Here is a 15,325-nt window from a genome sequence, read left to right as displayed (position 1 = left end):
GGCTGTCCTCCCAGTTGACATCCCATCGTCACCCAGTTTCTTCTGCAAATCAATGGGAAAGCCAATGCACGTTGCTAGGTGGGGGACATCCGACCCGCCACATGACTTTCCTTCACCCTCCTATCAGTTTTTAGCAGATCAATCCCTGCTGCCAAATTAATGTGCTGTTAACTTCCGTGCACTTTGAACAGGGGAGAGGGGGAAACTCTCTTCAAATATTTCTTCCCCTTCACCTATTCTGGTGATAGTTGTGTGGATTTGACTTGCTTGGGATTGGGAGATGGTTTTTCTTGGGAGGGTATGAACAAAAACAGTCGATGCTCCTCCTAATGGGGATACTAACCCTAACAGAACCTTGTGAGGACTTATTCTTTAAAAGTGTGTGTCATTTCTGGCAGTTTTTCAGTTGCTTCCCCAATAAATAGACCTAATTTTTATTTGAAATACCCACAACGCAGAGATCTTTGGTCACAATCAACAGTGAAGTTACAAGTCGGGGTACAAGTAGTCTTGACTTCACAGCCACAGTTGGGGCTAGAATTTCTGTTGCTAAGTGATTATTAAGTGAAACATGCCTAATTTTACAACCATTTTGGCCACGGTGGGAAAAATTTTTTGACTGCAGTTATTAAGTGAACTATGGTCATTAAGCTAATCTGGCTTCCAGCATTGATTTTGCTTGTTGAAAGCTGGCTGGGAAGATCCTAAATATTGATCATATGACCCCTGGGATTCAAATATTTTTGCCACCAGTTTGGTGGGCGTGGCTTGGTGGGCGCGCTTTGTGCATGTGCACACACTTTGCGCGCACGTGCAAAGGCACACTTTGCGCAGGCAGAGGCGTTCTAACTCACTTCCTGCAAGCCTGCACAATCCCAGTCGCTTCAGCAGCTGCCGCGTGGCACTATTCTGTGCTGCGCAAAGCAGCTGCGCTTCAAATTCAGCGGATAAAATGACTATGGGAGCCTGGGCGGGCGAGTGGGCCCAAGCGGTTCAGTCTCCGCTGCTCATCGCTGCTATCGGCTCGCCAGAACCAGAATACTACCACTGCTTGGGACGCTTGCTAGCATCGTAAATACATGCCGGTTGCCAAGTGACCAAGTTTTGATCTCATGACTATAGGGATGCTATGATGGTTGTAAGTGCAAGGAGCAATCCTAAGTCCCTTTTTTCAATGTTGTTGTAAATTTGAACGGTCACTAAACGAATGCTTGTAAGTCAAGGATTACCTGTACATATGTATTGGGGACGATGCATTGGTATGAAAAGATAGCAGGGCAGTTTTTAATTGGCATGGCTACCTCATCCCTCCAATTTCAAACTTCTTTAGATTAGAAACCTTAATAGTGACATTTGCAGGTTTCCCTTCCTTAGGTTTATTTCTGCCCTGCTGCTTTTGTAAACACCTTAGGAGAGCCATCATTTTGTCCCATGAGCAAGCAGCGTTTCCACAGGAGCTTCAAATCTTCTGAACCGCAATGCTTATTTAATATGCTCAAAACATTTTAAAGCAAAAAATAATAGCAAGGCAGAAGTTGTCTCTGCAGAAGCAAAAATCATTCTTCAGCAAAACTTGTCATGTCAATTTGAACAAGCAGTTTCCTTTTTAAGGAATCCATTGGTAACCATTGGTTACTTTCCAATTTCCATCTGCAATAAATGATAATAGATAGCAGCAGCATGGATATTTGGGCTCAATGTTTTGTTAAAGATCAGTACATGTTAACACATCTCTACCTTTATTCACCTCCTTTTTTTAAAAAAAAAATCCATCCTGAAAAGGTCTGATGTTTTTAATAGTGAAGAGAGTTGAGGAATTCAGTTTTTCAACAGTCTATCTAACTTGCCAACTAGGAGCACAAAAGGTCTCTGGCTATATTTTTAAGGGCATCTAAAACACAGACAATAGGTGTGTTCACAAAACCCTAACCCAAAGCAAAGCAAGCCACATTTGGCTCAGTCCAGGATTTCGAATCATTCCTGTTAAAAGTCTTTATGCTGCCAATATTCCCCAGATTGTTCCCATTGTCCTAGCCACCAAATTACATTTCTTGCACCAGATTATTCCCTCCTGTCTCCTGCCCTCAATTTGAGTAATACCGTTTTGTTGAAGGAAGTTTTCTTAAGTTTTATTGCTTCCTTGATGAGCTTATTCATCACGCTGGAATCCTTTCAAACTTCCCTATTTTGAAGTACAGGTTATATTCAAGTTTCTGTTTTGATTTCCTGACTTTGTTCAGTTTCCTTTTAAGCTGTCTTCTTCATTTTTTTTTAAAAAAAGTATCCTTTTTGAAAATAAATATGTAAACATCATGGAAGCCACTTAACAGGATAGTGAACTTGCTGATGTGCTACAGAGCAGTCCCCAATCTTTTGGGCACCAGGAATCGGTTCCATGGAGATAAGTTTTTCTGCGAAACCAGGGAGGCGGGCATAGTTTCACATGCTGCCTGCATCCCGTGGATGGGGCTTCGCTTGTTTCCGTGGCCCTGTTTCTGGCATGCCACGGCCCACTGCTGGTCATGGACTAGGAATGGGGGACCACTGCTATAAAGCTAACAAAATTCAGACTGCTTCTCCAGTCAGGCTACCGTTCTGCTCCCAACTATGTCAGAAAACACATTCCTTTCGCTTCGCGCTCTCTTACATCAGTACCTGGATGATACGTGGTCCTTGTGCCCCAGCAGATGTATATGCTGGTCTAGATCCATCTTCTGAGTAAGTACAAGTTCCTCTTGTGAAAACTGACCTGTGGAGTTTTTTGCATAACAGAAATGCTAAAAATACAATCTATTCATAAAGGCCACCGCTGTGTTCATTGCAAGACAGTTTTTTGGGGGGAGGAGGGAAATCCATAATCTCTTAGCAGCAGAAGAGAGAGAGAAAAATTGAAGGTGGCCACAAAATGGTAACAGATGGAAATCTGTATTGCAAGATTATCGCCACCCACTCCCTTGGGAAGTGCAAAGTGGTCTGTTCGCTCATTTTCAAGGGTGATAGAACAAACGGGAGTTTACTCAAATGACAAAAGCTAGAAATTGTGTGTGTGGTTGTTGTTGTTTTTTTAAATAGCTGAGTATCAGTTTGCCGAGTTAGGAACTGTTAGATATCCTGCATGTTTGACCACATATTGTTAATGGCAGGAATCACCTCGTATTTATGTGAACTCAGAACTGGCCAGACTCCTTTGAAACTTACCACCTGAAAGTCCATGGAGATTCTCAGTCATCCAAGTCATGGTTGTCCCAAAGGTGCTTTTTCAAGAGGCAACTGGACTTTCTGATTTTTGTTTTTTTCCTGTGAAGATGTTTCACTTCTCATCCAAGAAGCTTCTTCAGCTCTTTTTCCTGGACAGAGCTGAAGAAGCATCTTGGATGAGAAGTGAAATGTCTTCAAAGGGGGGGAAAAAACAGAAAGCCCAGCTACCTCTTGAAAAAGCACTTTTGGGATTACTATCTGAAAGGGGTAAAACCAAACCAGAGTGCCATATTCAGCACAGGTACAGACGAATGAAAAACAAAGGTGTTTTCGGAGCCACCGTGTTTGCAAAAAAACCAAGAAGCTGAAGCTAGTGTTAATTATTTACCATGCTCATCTATACTAGCATTTCTCAACCGCAGCAATTTTAAAATGGCTGGTCTTCAACTCCCAGAATTCCCCAGCCAGCATGGTCCACGTAAAGTTGTTGACCTTGAGAAACACTGATCAGGGCCCTACTAAAGCAAGCCTGTTGTTCCCCTAGCACCACGCTTCGGCAGAAACTACCCTTGTGTTAATGTGTCCGCCTGCAGTCAGCTCCACAAATGGAGCCACTAGTGCTGGTTCTCAGCCGATGTCTCGCCTTCTAGCTAAACGTGGCCCAGCTTCTCTCCATGCAAAGAGCATCACTCGTTCGGGAGATCAGACTCCCTCAGACATAGCAAGAAGAACTGAGGGCAGGTGGACCAAGGCAGTCATAGAATGGATCCCGCTTGATAAAAAGCAGACCTAAAAGAAGATGGATCGACAACATCAGCAAGTATTGCAGGCCCAATTGGCAAAGGAAAGCTTAGGACCATATTGGTTGGAAACATGTGGAAGAGGCCTTCATAAGAGCCGTGGTGGCGCAGTGGTTAGAATGCTGTACTGCAGGCTACTTCTGCTGACTGCCGACTGCCTACAATTTGGCAGTTCAAATCTCACCAGGCTCAAGGTTTGACTCAGCCTTCCATCCTACCAAGGTGGGTAAGATGAGGACCCAAAATTGTTGGGGGCAATAGGCTGACTCTGTAAACCACTTAAGAGAGGGCTGTAAAGCACTATAAAGCGGTAAATAAGTCTAAGTGCTATTGCTATTTCCTTCCAGAACCAGATTCCAGGGGGGTGGAGGGGGAAAAAACCTGCCACTTGGCCATTACGTTTAAAATAAATTGCACTTTAATAAGAAAAAAAGCCAACCCTGGCACAACAGCTCTGAAAATTCGGATTGCTTAAGGGAGCCCCCCCCCCTTGTGATTTCAGTGCCGCTCCTCCAAGGCAAAGTTCAGAAGGCATCCCAGGAAACGTCAGAAGCCACCTCAATCCCCAGGGTTAAAAAGGCCCCCAAAATTGGAGTAAAGGAGTGGGGCGGCTGAGGGGGAGGCTGTGTAAAATCCTCATTCGGTCACTGCAGGGCTGTTGCTCGCAGCATCCTGGCTGGACTCTGCGGTCAGAATATGATACAGCCACCCAACTCTGGACAAGAATATCCCTCGGTGGAATCTTTGGTTTGGTCCCTCCAGAAGAAGTGGCAGGGTGGGGCTCCTGTCCCCAGGGCCACTCTGCCGGATATGCATCATGTAGTGTGCTGCATGCCTTTCTCAGTCCCAATGAACACAGTGATATTGGTGTAGAGAGGGTGGAGTTCCTTGGAGAGCAGCTGATACTCCAGGGTGTTCATACCGTCTTGTTTCCATGTCCTCCTCGTCTTGGCCAGCAAGTTAAATCTGCAGGAGACATATGGGAAGAATCGAGGCCTTAACTTCTTCCTTCTCTCTCGTCTCTCTGCCCCGCTCCAGAAGACTGGACAGCCATTTGACATAAGGCCTCCTGCCTTGAGCAGGGGGTGGGACTAGAACACCTTCAAGGCCCCTCCCAGCCCATATGAGTCTATGATCAACAGCTTCCCGTATTTACAAATTGAGAGAAGCTTTAGGCCAGTGGTGGCTAACCTTTTTGGGCTCCTGTGCCAAAAACTGTGTGCGCGCTTGCATGCTCGCACTTGCGTGCCAGCACCCAGAAGGCAATGCGTGCCCACCCAAGCCCCCTATGCATGCGCGTGCAATCCCCACCCACCCTGCCCTCTTACCTGCACTGTGCCTCACAGCTGATTTTCCGCCGTTTTGAGGCCTTTTTTGGCCTCCCAGACACTTGAGGAAGGTTTCTGCAGGCTTTGCAGGCCGAAAACTAGACCCGTTTCATCACTTCCGGTATTTCCGGAAAAACAGGAAGTGATGAAGCGGGCCTAGTTTTCATCCTGCAAAGCCTGCAGAAGCCTTCCTCTGAGAGGCCGAAAAAGGCCCCAAACTGGCTGAAAATCAGCTGTGAGATGCGTGCATGTGTAGTGAGGTAAGCTTGCCAGCAGAAATGGCTCTGCGTGCCACAGGTTTGCCATCACGGCTTTAGGCATCCTCTATCACAAATCCCTAATGCTTTTAACAGTTTGCAACAAAAGCTGAGAATGGAGACGTTCGTTTTAAGCAATAAATCCCGAACCAGTCATGTTAGTATTCCCCCCCCCCACCTCCCCAAAGACAACTGTATGGAATCTGAAAACAGATTACAGCTAAAATTCAGGAACAAATAAGGAAAGGGTTGGAATCAATGGCTAGGAAGTGGGAGAATTGCTACAGGTAGTCCTTGTGAAGTGACCCTAATTGGGACTGGCAATTCAGTCATTATGTGAAGTGGTCACTAGGTGAAACCATGACTGTGTTTATCTTCCGTCAGCTTTGCTTTGCTTTTTTTTTTTTTTTTTTGACCCATAAAAATTGTAAATGTGAGCATTAGCCATAAAGTTCCATCTATCCTTCTGATAAAATGAGGACCCAGATTGTTGGGGGCAATAGGCTGACTGTAAACTGCTTAGACAGGGCTGTAAAGCACTGTGAAGCGATATATAAGTCTAAATGCTAGTGCTATATTGCTGTAACTGTGAACGGTCACTAGACAAGGCAGTCATTAAACAAGGATTACCTGTACTGGTAAAGACAAAGAATTCAAGGGGGAAAGAAACGGGGGCCAAACAACAAACCAGACCTATAGATAGAAGGGATTATGCCATATTGCAAATGAAGCAGAAAAGATGGCTATAGGGTTACTGCTTTTAGAACCAGACAGATGATTACTACCAATTATGGCTTCCATTACAATAGGCAAAAAAGACAAAAAAGGCCAAAGTTTTAAATTTTTACATTTGCTATTCTAATGGCTATAGGTTTCTAGTCCATATTATTTTGCACAAGAAAAGCATTCTGGCAAGATCTGCTCTGCAAGAAACATATTAACAATCAAGGGGGACTAAAAAAAAAGTCTGACTATGCTGTATTTTCTTGTCCTTCCATTTCTCTGTAGATTTCTTCGTGGTGTCAGTTTACCCTTATGTGATACTTCAATTCCCGACAAGCTGACAACTTTCCATCAGAGAGTACGGACTTAAGATAAATGAACAACTGAATTTGGGGGGCTACCTGACCAGTTCCCTTGACTGCTACATCTACCCAACAAAATTGTTCTCTGAAAGTTATTCACGGTAGAACCTCTATAAGGTAAAGGTAAAGGTAAAAGTTCTCCTTGCACATACGTGCTACTCATTTCTGGCTCTAGGGGGAGGTGCTCATCTTTGTTACAAAGCCGAAGAGCCACGCTGTCCGAAGACGTCTCCATGGTCATGTGGCCAGCATGACTAAACGCCAAAGGCGCATAGAACACTGTTACCTTCCCACCGCCTATTTTTCTACTTGCATTTTTTATGTGCTTTCGAACTGCTAGGTTGGCAGAAGCTGGGACAAGTAACGGGAGCTCACTCCATTGCGCGGTGCTAGGGATTCAAACCACCGAAGTGCCGAGGTTTCTGATCAACAAGCTCAGCGTCCTAGCCACTGAGCCACCACGTCCCTCTAGTACCTCTATAGTGAGGTCTATATCCAGGCTTAGAAGATTCTGCAAATGTCATGGCTGTTATGAACAGAAGAATGGCAGAGCAGCAGAAAAAGAAGAGGAGGAATAGTATGGGACAGGCGAACTGCACCTGATGCTGGGAGCAGTTTCCGTCTACAAATTCTTCTTCAATATTTCTACTCACCTCTTGGGATTCTGTTCATTGCCCTTGTCATGCCCGTGTTTGATCATGCGATAACGGCCATACTGAATAGACGGGCGAGAGATCACCATCCCACTTAGGGCTACCCTGAAGGAGGGGAAGGATCAACATTAGCAGAGGCTAGCAAGTGATCGCAACAGGTATGGCTGCTTCTAGAATCAAAGATACACCCAGGGATTACCCCACTAGCACACCACCAGGTGGAAACTGGCTTTTTAATCTGCCTAGGAAGAATGGGAGCAAACAGACAAAACATTTGCTGCCTTAATTGCCTACATAAAGGAGTCTCACATGAAAGTAGGAATACATCTCCTATAATTTTTCTACTGGCTTCTTTTTAAAAAAAAATATATGTTTATTAAAAGTTTCAAAAAATTAAAAAAAGAAAACAAGTTGTCACATTTTACAGCGATGTCATAGCAATGTACATATCCTTTAGTAACAATTAAGTTTATTTACCATAAGTGTGTCTATAACTAATTTACTAATTCCTTGTTATATTACTATTAAAATACAATACTTATCTACCTACATTACTTTACATATATACACATATTTGTCATATATCACATTCTTCTTTGCGATTTCATTTGTCATTTTTACAAAACATTTTTACTCCACTTCTTTTTTAACCAGTTATACCATATATTCCATATATTGTAAAATATTCTTCTTCCCTGTTTTTAATAAAATAGTTTAATCATTTCTGCGTATTGATGTATCTTATTAATCACCGCTAACTTCTTAATAGTGTTTGGGGATTGAGCCACGTGGCGCAGTGGTTACAGTGCAGTACTTCAGGCTATTTCTGCTGACTGCCTGCAATTTGGCAGTTCAAATCCCACCAGGCTCAAGGTTGACTCAGCCTTCCATCCTTCCCAGGTGGGTAAAATGAGGACCCAGATTGTTGGGGGCAGTAGGCTGACCCTCTAAACTGCTTAGAGAGGGTTGTGAAGCACTGTCAAGTGGTATGTATGTCTAAGCGCTATTGCTATTGTCCTTCCTTGGAGTAACTGCTTCCAGCCCAGATGGCAACCGACCTGTCAATAAAAGTCATACCTGACAGCGATGTCATCATCTTCACCACCCCAGCCCCAGTAGTTGTTAGGAAATCCATTCATCTTCATATATTGCTCTGGACTAAGTGCCGAAACCCCTCCAAAATACGTCTTGTAGGGAAGCCTGCCAGAAGAACGAGGAAGGAGAACGTTGCAAGACCTTAGAACTGGCGCAGCAACCTGTGGGCTGACATTCCCACCCCAACTCACAATTTTGTTAGTGAGAAGGTTCGTTGAGACTTGGTTCCCACCAAAGGGATAAAAGGCCCTGCGGCGTTTGCACCATCGTGGCCTTCAAGGCAGTCTCATCATACGCTGCCCATCATAAACGGCACTTGCTTCCGACTGTCCCCTGTCTTGAGGTTGATCGTAAGATGGATAGGCTGATAACTCATATTCCAGGATATCTAAAAATCCCTCCTCCACTTGTTTGATGGAAAGCACCTTCCTTTTCCTCTCTGCTAGACAGACAAGCCAATACAGTCAATAAGATTTCCCATCTAACGAGGCATTTTTATCACCTTTCCTCTAGAGTTCAAGGCTATAACCGATGGTTCCTATGCAGGGTGGATTTGATTTAAATCAAGCCGATTTAAATCATAATTTGAATCACTAGTAAAAAGGCTTGATTTGAATCAACTCGATTTAAATAATAAATTTTTAGAACAACTGTCATCTCTGTCCCTCAGCGGCTCCTCCTCTGACCTGCTGTTGACTCACCGACAGTCCCAGTCACTTTAATGGGATGGCTGGTGATGCAGCAGGTGAGTGGATGCCCGCTAACAGGCCCCGCCAGGATGGATCTGAAATGACAGGTGGCCTTTAAATGTAAGGACTCATTCTTGCTGGTAGCTAGAGTCTTTAATATTATTATTTGCAAACAAAATAAAGCTTTCCTAGTTAGCTTGCAGGGGCTTGGATTCATTGAATGAGTTTATCAAAAATGAAAATATTGCAGAATATACAGCCTCATGCTGCATAACTAAGCTCCATTTCATGCTGAATAAACTAAATTATTTGCCATGCCCCTGGTGGAAACTGACTCTGAGGGAGAAGAGGAAGAGCCAACAGGGAGTGGAGGTGTGGCTCCGGAGGTTGGGGAGGAGGTTGGGGAAGGGCAGAGGCTGGCTGAGCAGTCAGAGGAAGACCCAGGCCCATCCCCTCTCCATCCTAGGGCACACAGGGAAGAGAGGATAAGGGAGAGACGTGGTCTGCTTGGGAGGAGAGGGCCTTGATTCTCTTCATGGGCTGCAGCTGTGACAACTGAATAAGAGGACAGACTTGCGTATAGGCAAGTGCTGGAAACAAAGCGTGGAAATATTTCTAGTTTATGGTTCCTCTCTGAGTTTGGCATCCTTCCCAGTATGTGTTATCTGTGGACGTCCTCCAGCCCTTGCCTGGTTTGTGTTGTTTTTTCCTTCTTCTTGTAACTGTTTGTGTGGGAGTTTTTTGTCTTCCGTCAAGGAAATTTGGAGCTTGGAAGCAAAGTGAAGGAATAAAAGGGGTTTCACCTGTTTGCTGTGACTGTGTTCATTTTGTATCCCACCCTGGGTGATCACATTATTAATGTATCTTAAATAGAAAACTATCTTTAGATAGATTTTTACTCCAAAAGCATTTTATTAAAATAAATTTGATAGAAAAAAATCTGGATTTATTTTTTTAAAAATCCAATTTAAAATTTAAAAATCCTTTTTTTTTTTTTAAATCGATTTTTATCCACCCTGTTCCTATGGCACCAATCTAGAAACTGTGGCTGGTTCAAAATATGGAAGGGCAGGGTAGTTACGAGAGCCCCTCGGTGTCCACACATTACATCTCTGCTCTGCAAGCTGCACTGCTTGCTGGTATTTTTCTGGGTGCAAATGAAAGAGTCGGTGATCATTTGTGAGACTGCCTCACCCTGTTAGATCTGGCAGAAGAGGCCCTTTACAGATCCAGCAGCTAAGGAATATGATCTGGCGGGACCAGCAAAGGAGCCTTTTCTGTTGTTGTACCTGCCCTGTGGAACACACTCCCCGTGGACATCAGTTTACTCCTAACTCTATTGGTGTTTTTTGCAAGGTTCCGAGTTCAGGGCTGTGTTCCTGGATTTGGGGGCTGGACTGTCAAGCATCCATTTTCATGGGAAGCCAAATAAAGTAAAAAGAATCAAGCAAAAGAAATAAGCTGGGAAACAAATGACTGCCAGCGGGTACATTTTATGGCTGAGCAAGGATATAAACCCAGGGTTTCTTGGCCTTAGTCACTCAAATTGCACCCTATTTCCAAAACAGAAATGGAAAGGAATTTAAAGAAAAAAACAAGAAATGAAATAAGCTGGGGAAACAATGACTTCCAGCCACTAAGTTCTATGGCTTGAGGAAGGATTTAAACTCAGGGTTTCCTGATCTTTAATCACTGAAATTGCACCTTATTTCTAGGTGGAATTTGAAAGAAAGCTCCCTTTCTGAATACCATTTTGTTTCCAAAAAGAGCATTAGAACAGGGGAAGGGGAAGCGGCTGCCTACTTAGGAAAGAAATATCACTAGCCTTAAGCTTAACGCTTACTTGTAGCCAAACTTGTCCATGGCAACAGCCACATGTTTCGGAAATTGATCGCACGTATAAATATTTCGGTCGTCCTCCGGAATGAGATCCACATCGTGGAAGAATATGCAGTCCCAATCCTCGTCTTTCATAGCTTCCTTGAAGCCCACATTCAAAAGCTTGGCCCGATTAAAAGTATAACTTTCAGTCTGGGAGAAAGAAGAGGGTAACCAAACAATTGACATGGACCAGCAATTGAGATTAATGGGGTTTCCTTAAGAGTGATTGAATCGTGCATCTAGTCCAACAGCCAATAGGCTTTGCATCAGATCAGATCAGTCACATATCCATCGGCCATATTTCCACAAGAACCAGGCCATGCTTACGGTATTCCACTTCACAGCCTGACATTATGGTCTGCAGCCCAGATTATACAGTTCATCTCTCCCCTCTTCAAGGTAACTAGAAGAGGGGATACCTTTGGTACTCAACACATTTTGATGTGAAAACTTTGTCCCAGTGCTCATTGCGTATTTGATACTCATCACATAAGCTAGAACTTGTCATCAGTTCCTTGTGACTCCCCACATTATTCCTTATGGGAATTTTTTTTTTGCTACTCCTCATTGTCGGTACTCATTGTGTCTCCCAGAACAAATTAACACTGAGTACCGAGGTACCACTGTACTAGATACTGGTCACACCTTGATTTTCAGTTCCTAGTCCCAGTTCTCCTTTATTTAAAATTTGGATGTGTAATCTAAATTTTGATTCCTGATTTCCCTTGGAATCTTTGTTTGGTTCTAGTTTTTTTTAACAATTAAGTTGTTAAAAGTTCTGCAGAGCATCATGCACTTTGGGGTTTAGAGGAGTAACTCCTGCAATCTTCTGCTATTACCTCTGATTGCGGCCTAATTTTATACAAGCAGCTTTGTGTGAACTCTTATTTCCAACTGTCAAGTCCTTCAAGGCTGAAAATTCAGGAAGTAGTTGGATTTCTAGAACAATATTTATGGCTAGTAGGGTGGAAAGCCTTTCCAGATCAACTTGTGCTTCTCAGCCTTGGCAGCTTTAAGATGTAAGGGCTTCAGCTCCTAGAATTCCCCAGCTAATATTATAAAGCTGCCAAAGTTGAGAAACACTGACCTAGCAAAATTAAAGCCGAGTTACTAATCTCCTTTTCATACTTCCTCTGTGCCCAGCACGAAGAAATCTTAGATCAGTGGTGGCACAGTGGTTAGAATGCAGTATTGCAGGGTACTTCTGCTGACTGCCGGCTGCCAACAGCTTTGGCAGTTCGATCCCGACCGGCTCGAGGTAGACTCAGCCTTCCATCCTTCTGAGGTTGGTAAAAATGAGGACCCAGATTGTTGGGGGGGCAAGAGACTGACTCTGTAAACCGCTTAGAGCAGAGGTCTTCAAACTTGACAGCTTTAAGACTTGTGGACTTCAACTCCCAGAATTCCACCTCCAGTCATGTTAGCTCAGGAATTCTGGGAGTTGAAGTCCACAAGTCTTCAACTTGCCAAGTTTGAAGACCCTTGGCTTAGAGGGCTGTAAAGCACTATGAAATGGTATACAAGTCTAAGTGCTTTTGCTACTAGTTTTCCACAGCAGGAAAAATGGTGATGGCTCCACCTACTCCATATCCCTGCTCTCTATTTCCTTGCTTTCATCTCCAAACATTTGTCTCCTTTCAAGAACTGTGCTGACAAACGTAGGAGAGCTTGTTCCCGGCTTCACCTCTGAATCCATGCCATACCTGATGGATGATATAGATGCCATAACTGAGCTGCTGTCGTTGCAGGAAAGGGTGCAAATAATACAGCAGGTACTTGAGGTGTTGCTCCCGGTTACGGTGAGGAATGATGACAGCCGTTTTGTGAGTGGCGTCACAGTCGGGGGGGTGGTAACGCCCCCCTTTGGTCACATAGGGATTCCTCCGTAGGACTGCTTCAAGCGTCAATCCGAGGGGAAGTGTCACTCGAATGGGCCCTCCTGCACGCGAGCAGAGATGGATTAGTCCGTTTCTCTCCTACTGCCCCATAAATCAGTGAATTAGAGCAGCGTTTTCCAAACTTGCAACTGGACTTCAACTCCCAGAATTCCTAGCCAACACACCAAGGAAGAAAATGTGTCAGGCTGCAGTAGGGTGAGGCTTGCTATCCTCTCTTTGAACCAGCAGTGTGATGACCCGGAGTGTAACACAAATGTAACAAAATCCAAAACGTAAATAAATGTCCTTTAATGCCTCCAACTTGGCCCCACTGTTCAATAATTCTCAGTTGGAGATAAAACATATTCAAAAATAGTCTTCAAAAGAAAGCAATACAGTCCGAACTTAATGAGCAGATAGAGGTGAAATAAAAACACAAAACAAACTACAATGAAGGAAATTCCACAACAGACCAGGATAAGTAATTACCAGCTGCAAGGAGATAACAAGGCAGAGTCTGTTGGAAGGACGCCAACCAAGATAACTTCAGCCCAAAATAAAACACACTTTGTTTCCAGTGTTTGCCAGTATGCAGGTCCAAACTCTTATTCAGTTTTGTCATACCTGCATCCCATGAAGAGGACCAAGGCCCTCTCCTCCCGAGTAGACGACATCTCTCCCTTATCCTCTCCTCCCTGCCTGCCCTAGGATGGATAGGGGATGGGTGCTTTGCTTCTGGCAATGCTGTGTTTTAACTGTCTCTCTTATATACTATTCTCCCCAGCTGCAACCAATGAGGGGGATCATGGCCGCTTCCTCTCTCATAAGCCAAGTTGTTTCCTTCTCTGTTCCTCCCTGCATGTTCTAGGATGCAGAGGGGATGGGCCTGGTTCTTCCTCTGACTGCCCAGCTGGCCTCTGCCCTTCCCCAGCCTCCTCCACAACCTCCAGAGCCACACCTCCACTCCCTATGGCTGTTCCTCCTCTCCATCAGAGTCCCACTTTAGCAAGGGCACGACAAGCAAACTCAAGGAGTGGCCCAGCGTCAACATATGAGCGTTTGGGCTCTTTTTTTCCCCTTCTAAATAAGGACTTCCAATATTGTACTCTGTGCCTGAAAAATAACCTGGGTCCGAGGCAGGGAGCATAGAAGGATGCGGGGAGTCTGTTTACACAGATCTTGACATGAGTAATTCCAACAGGGCCGTTCCTGTGCAGGCTTCTCGTGGTCTTCTCATATTGGCTGTAGCACCTGCCTCTCCCTCCACGTTTTTCTTCTCCAACCCCCATAGCTGCCCTTTCAACAAAGTAACCTTTAAACTTAGCCAGCCCCGAGTATAGTCGAGGACTATGGCTCATTTTCGAGGAAACTGGTGTTTTCTGTTTACCCACACACTTTAAGCCTCGCAACAAAAATTCTAGGTCCGAAGGTCACGAGAACTGAACATTGCAGAATGTTTGGCTCACTTACCAAGAAAAGGTGAGACTTCGGGGCAGTAGGGAAGTTCCTCGGGGGGCAGAGGAGGCCGAGCAATCAGGCTGAGGTTAGCGTAGACATCCCCTGGCAGCGACGCGTTGGGGAAGCCATCCGGCATAGTCCAAGTGCCCCCTTTGCAAAAAATCCCTAAGAAATAAGCCACGCGCTTCCGGTAGCCCTCACGGTACAGCAGGGCCATCACCACCAGCTGCACCCCCAGGAAAAGGAGCAGGTAGCGGCCACGCATCTGTAGCATGGCGGCGCAGAGCCAAGATCATCTGTCCATGGCGTCCCTGGGCTGAAATGCGGGGGCAGCAATTGGGAAGGCGGAGGAAAAACCAACCTGTTGGGAGAGGAAAAGAGTGAATTAAGTGAATCGCCCGTTAAAAATGCATCCACATTTGAAGAAACTACAGGTTGCTCCCTACTGAAGCACTCTCAGATTTAAACATATATAAATTATTCATACACACACACACACACACACACATACACATACCAATGGTGGGATTCAATTTTTTTTACTACAAGTTCTGTGGGCGTGGCTTGGTGGGCGTGGCAGCAGGATACTGTAAAATCTCCATTCTTTTCCCACCCCACTAACCTGCTTTCCAGCTCCGTTCTCCTGTGCAGGGCAACCAAAGGAGACCCAGCCAATCAGCTGGGACTCAATGGGAGGCGGAGAAGAGATGGGGGTGGGGCCAGTCAGAAGTGGTATTGGCCGGTTCTCCAAACTACTCAAAATTTCCACAACCGATTCTCCAGAACTGGTCAGAACCTGCTGAATACCATCTCTGATACACACAAATATACATATACAAACATACATATATACTGTATACACATACACACACATATCCATATCTATATATCTCTATCTCTCTCTCTATATATATATCTATATCTAATCTATATCTATCTAATCTATCTAATTTAAACCCTCTATCTCTCTTTCTATCTATCACTATCTCTCTCTTTTATATTAA

At 44.5% G+C, this 15,325-nt stretch overlaps 2 protein-coding genes across 3 annotated transcripts in view; one reads left to right on the top strand and one right to left on the bottom strand.

The window, feature by feature from the left end:
• Nucleotides 1–7,728, top strand: part of LOC113419880 (dual specificity tyrosine-phosphorylation-regulated kinase 1B) — a 38,855-nt gene extending 31,127 nt beyond the window's left edge. The window contains exon 12 of the transcript XR_015750479.1: nucleotides 6,592–7,728. The gene's annotated coding sequence lies outside the window, so the exon portion shown is untranslated. The remainder of the gene's footprint in view (nucleotides 1–6,591) is intronic.
• LOC113419879 (beta-1,4-galactosyltransferase 3-like) overlaps nucleotides 4,399–15,325 on the bottom strand; it is a 36,443-nt gene continuing 25,516 nt past the window's right edge. For both annotated transcript variants that reach the window (XM_026679477.2, XM_087970879.1), the window contains 6 exons: nucleotides 14,334–14,682; nucleotides 12,690–12,925; nucleotides 10,949–11,136; nucleotides 8,399–8,521; nucleotides 7,322–7,426; nucleotides 4,399–4,964 (listed from right to left, as the gene is read on the bottom strand). In XM_026679477.2, the coding sequence (XP_026535262.1) occupies nucleotides 4,814–4,964; nucleotides 7,322–7,426; nucleotides 8,399–8,521; nucleotides 10,949–11,136; nucleotides 12,690–12,925; nucleotides 14,334–14,595 (1,065 nt within the window). In that variant the 5' untranslated portion in view covers nucleotides 14,596–14,682 and the 3' untranslated portion in view covers nucleotides 4,399–4,813. The remainder of the gene's footprint in view (nucleotides 4,965–7,321; nucleotides 7,427–8,398; nucleotides 8,522–10,948; nucleotides 11,137–12,689; nucleotides 12,926–14,333; nucleotides 14,683–15,325) is intronic.

Source organism: Notechis scutatus, chromosome 8 (assembly GCF_049901735.1).
Source record: "Notechis scutatus isolate UNSWTSFEM ecotype Mainland chromosome 8, rNotScu1.2, whole genome shotgun sequence".
Lineage (NCBI taxonomy): Eukaryota > Metazoa > Chordata > Lepidosauria > Squamata > Elapidae > Notechis > Notechis scutatus.
Note: the sequence above shows the minus strand (reverse complement) of the source record. Positions and strands in the feature narration are given on the sequence as shown.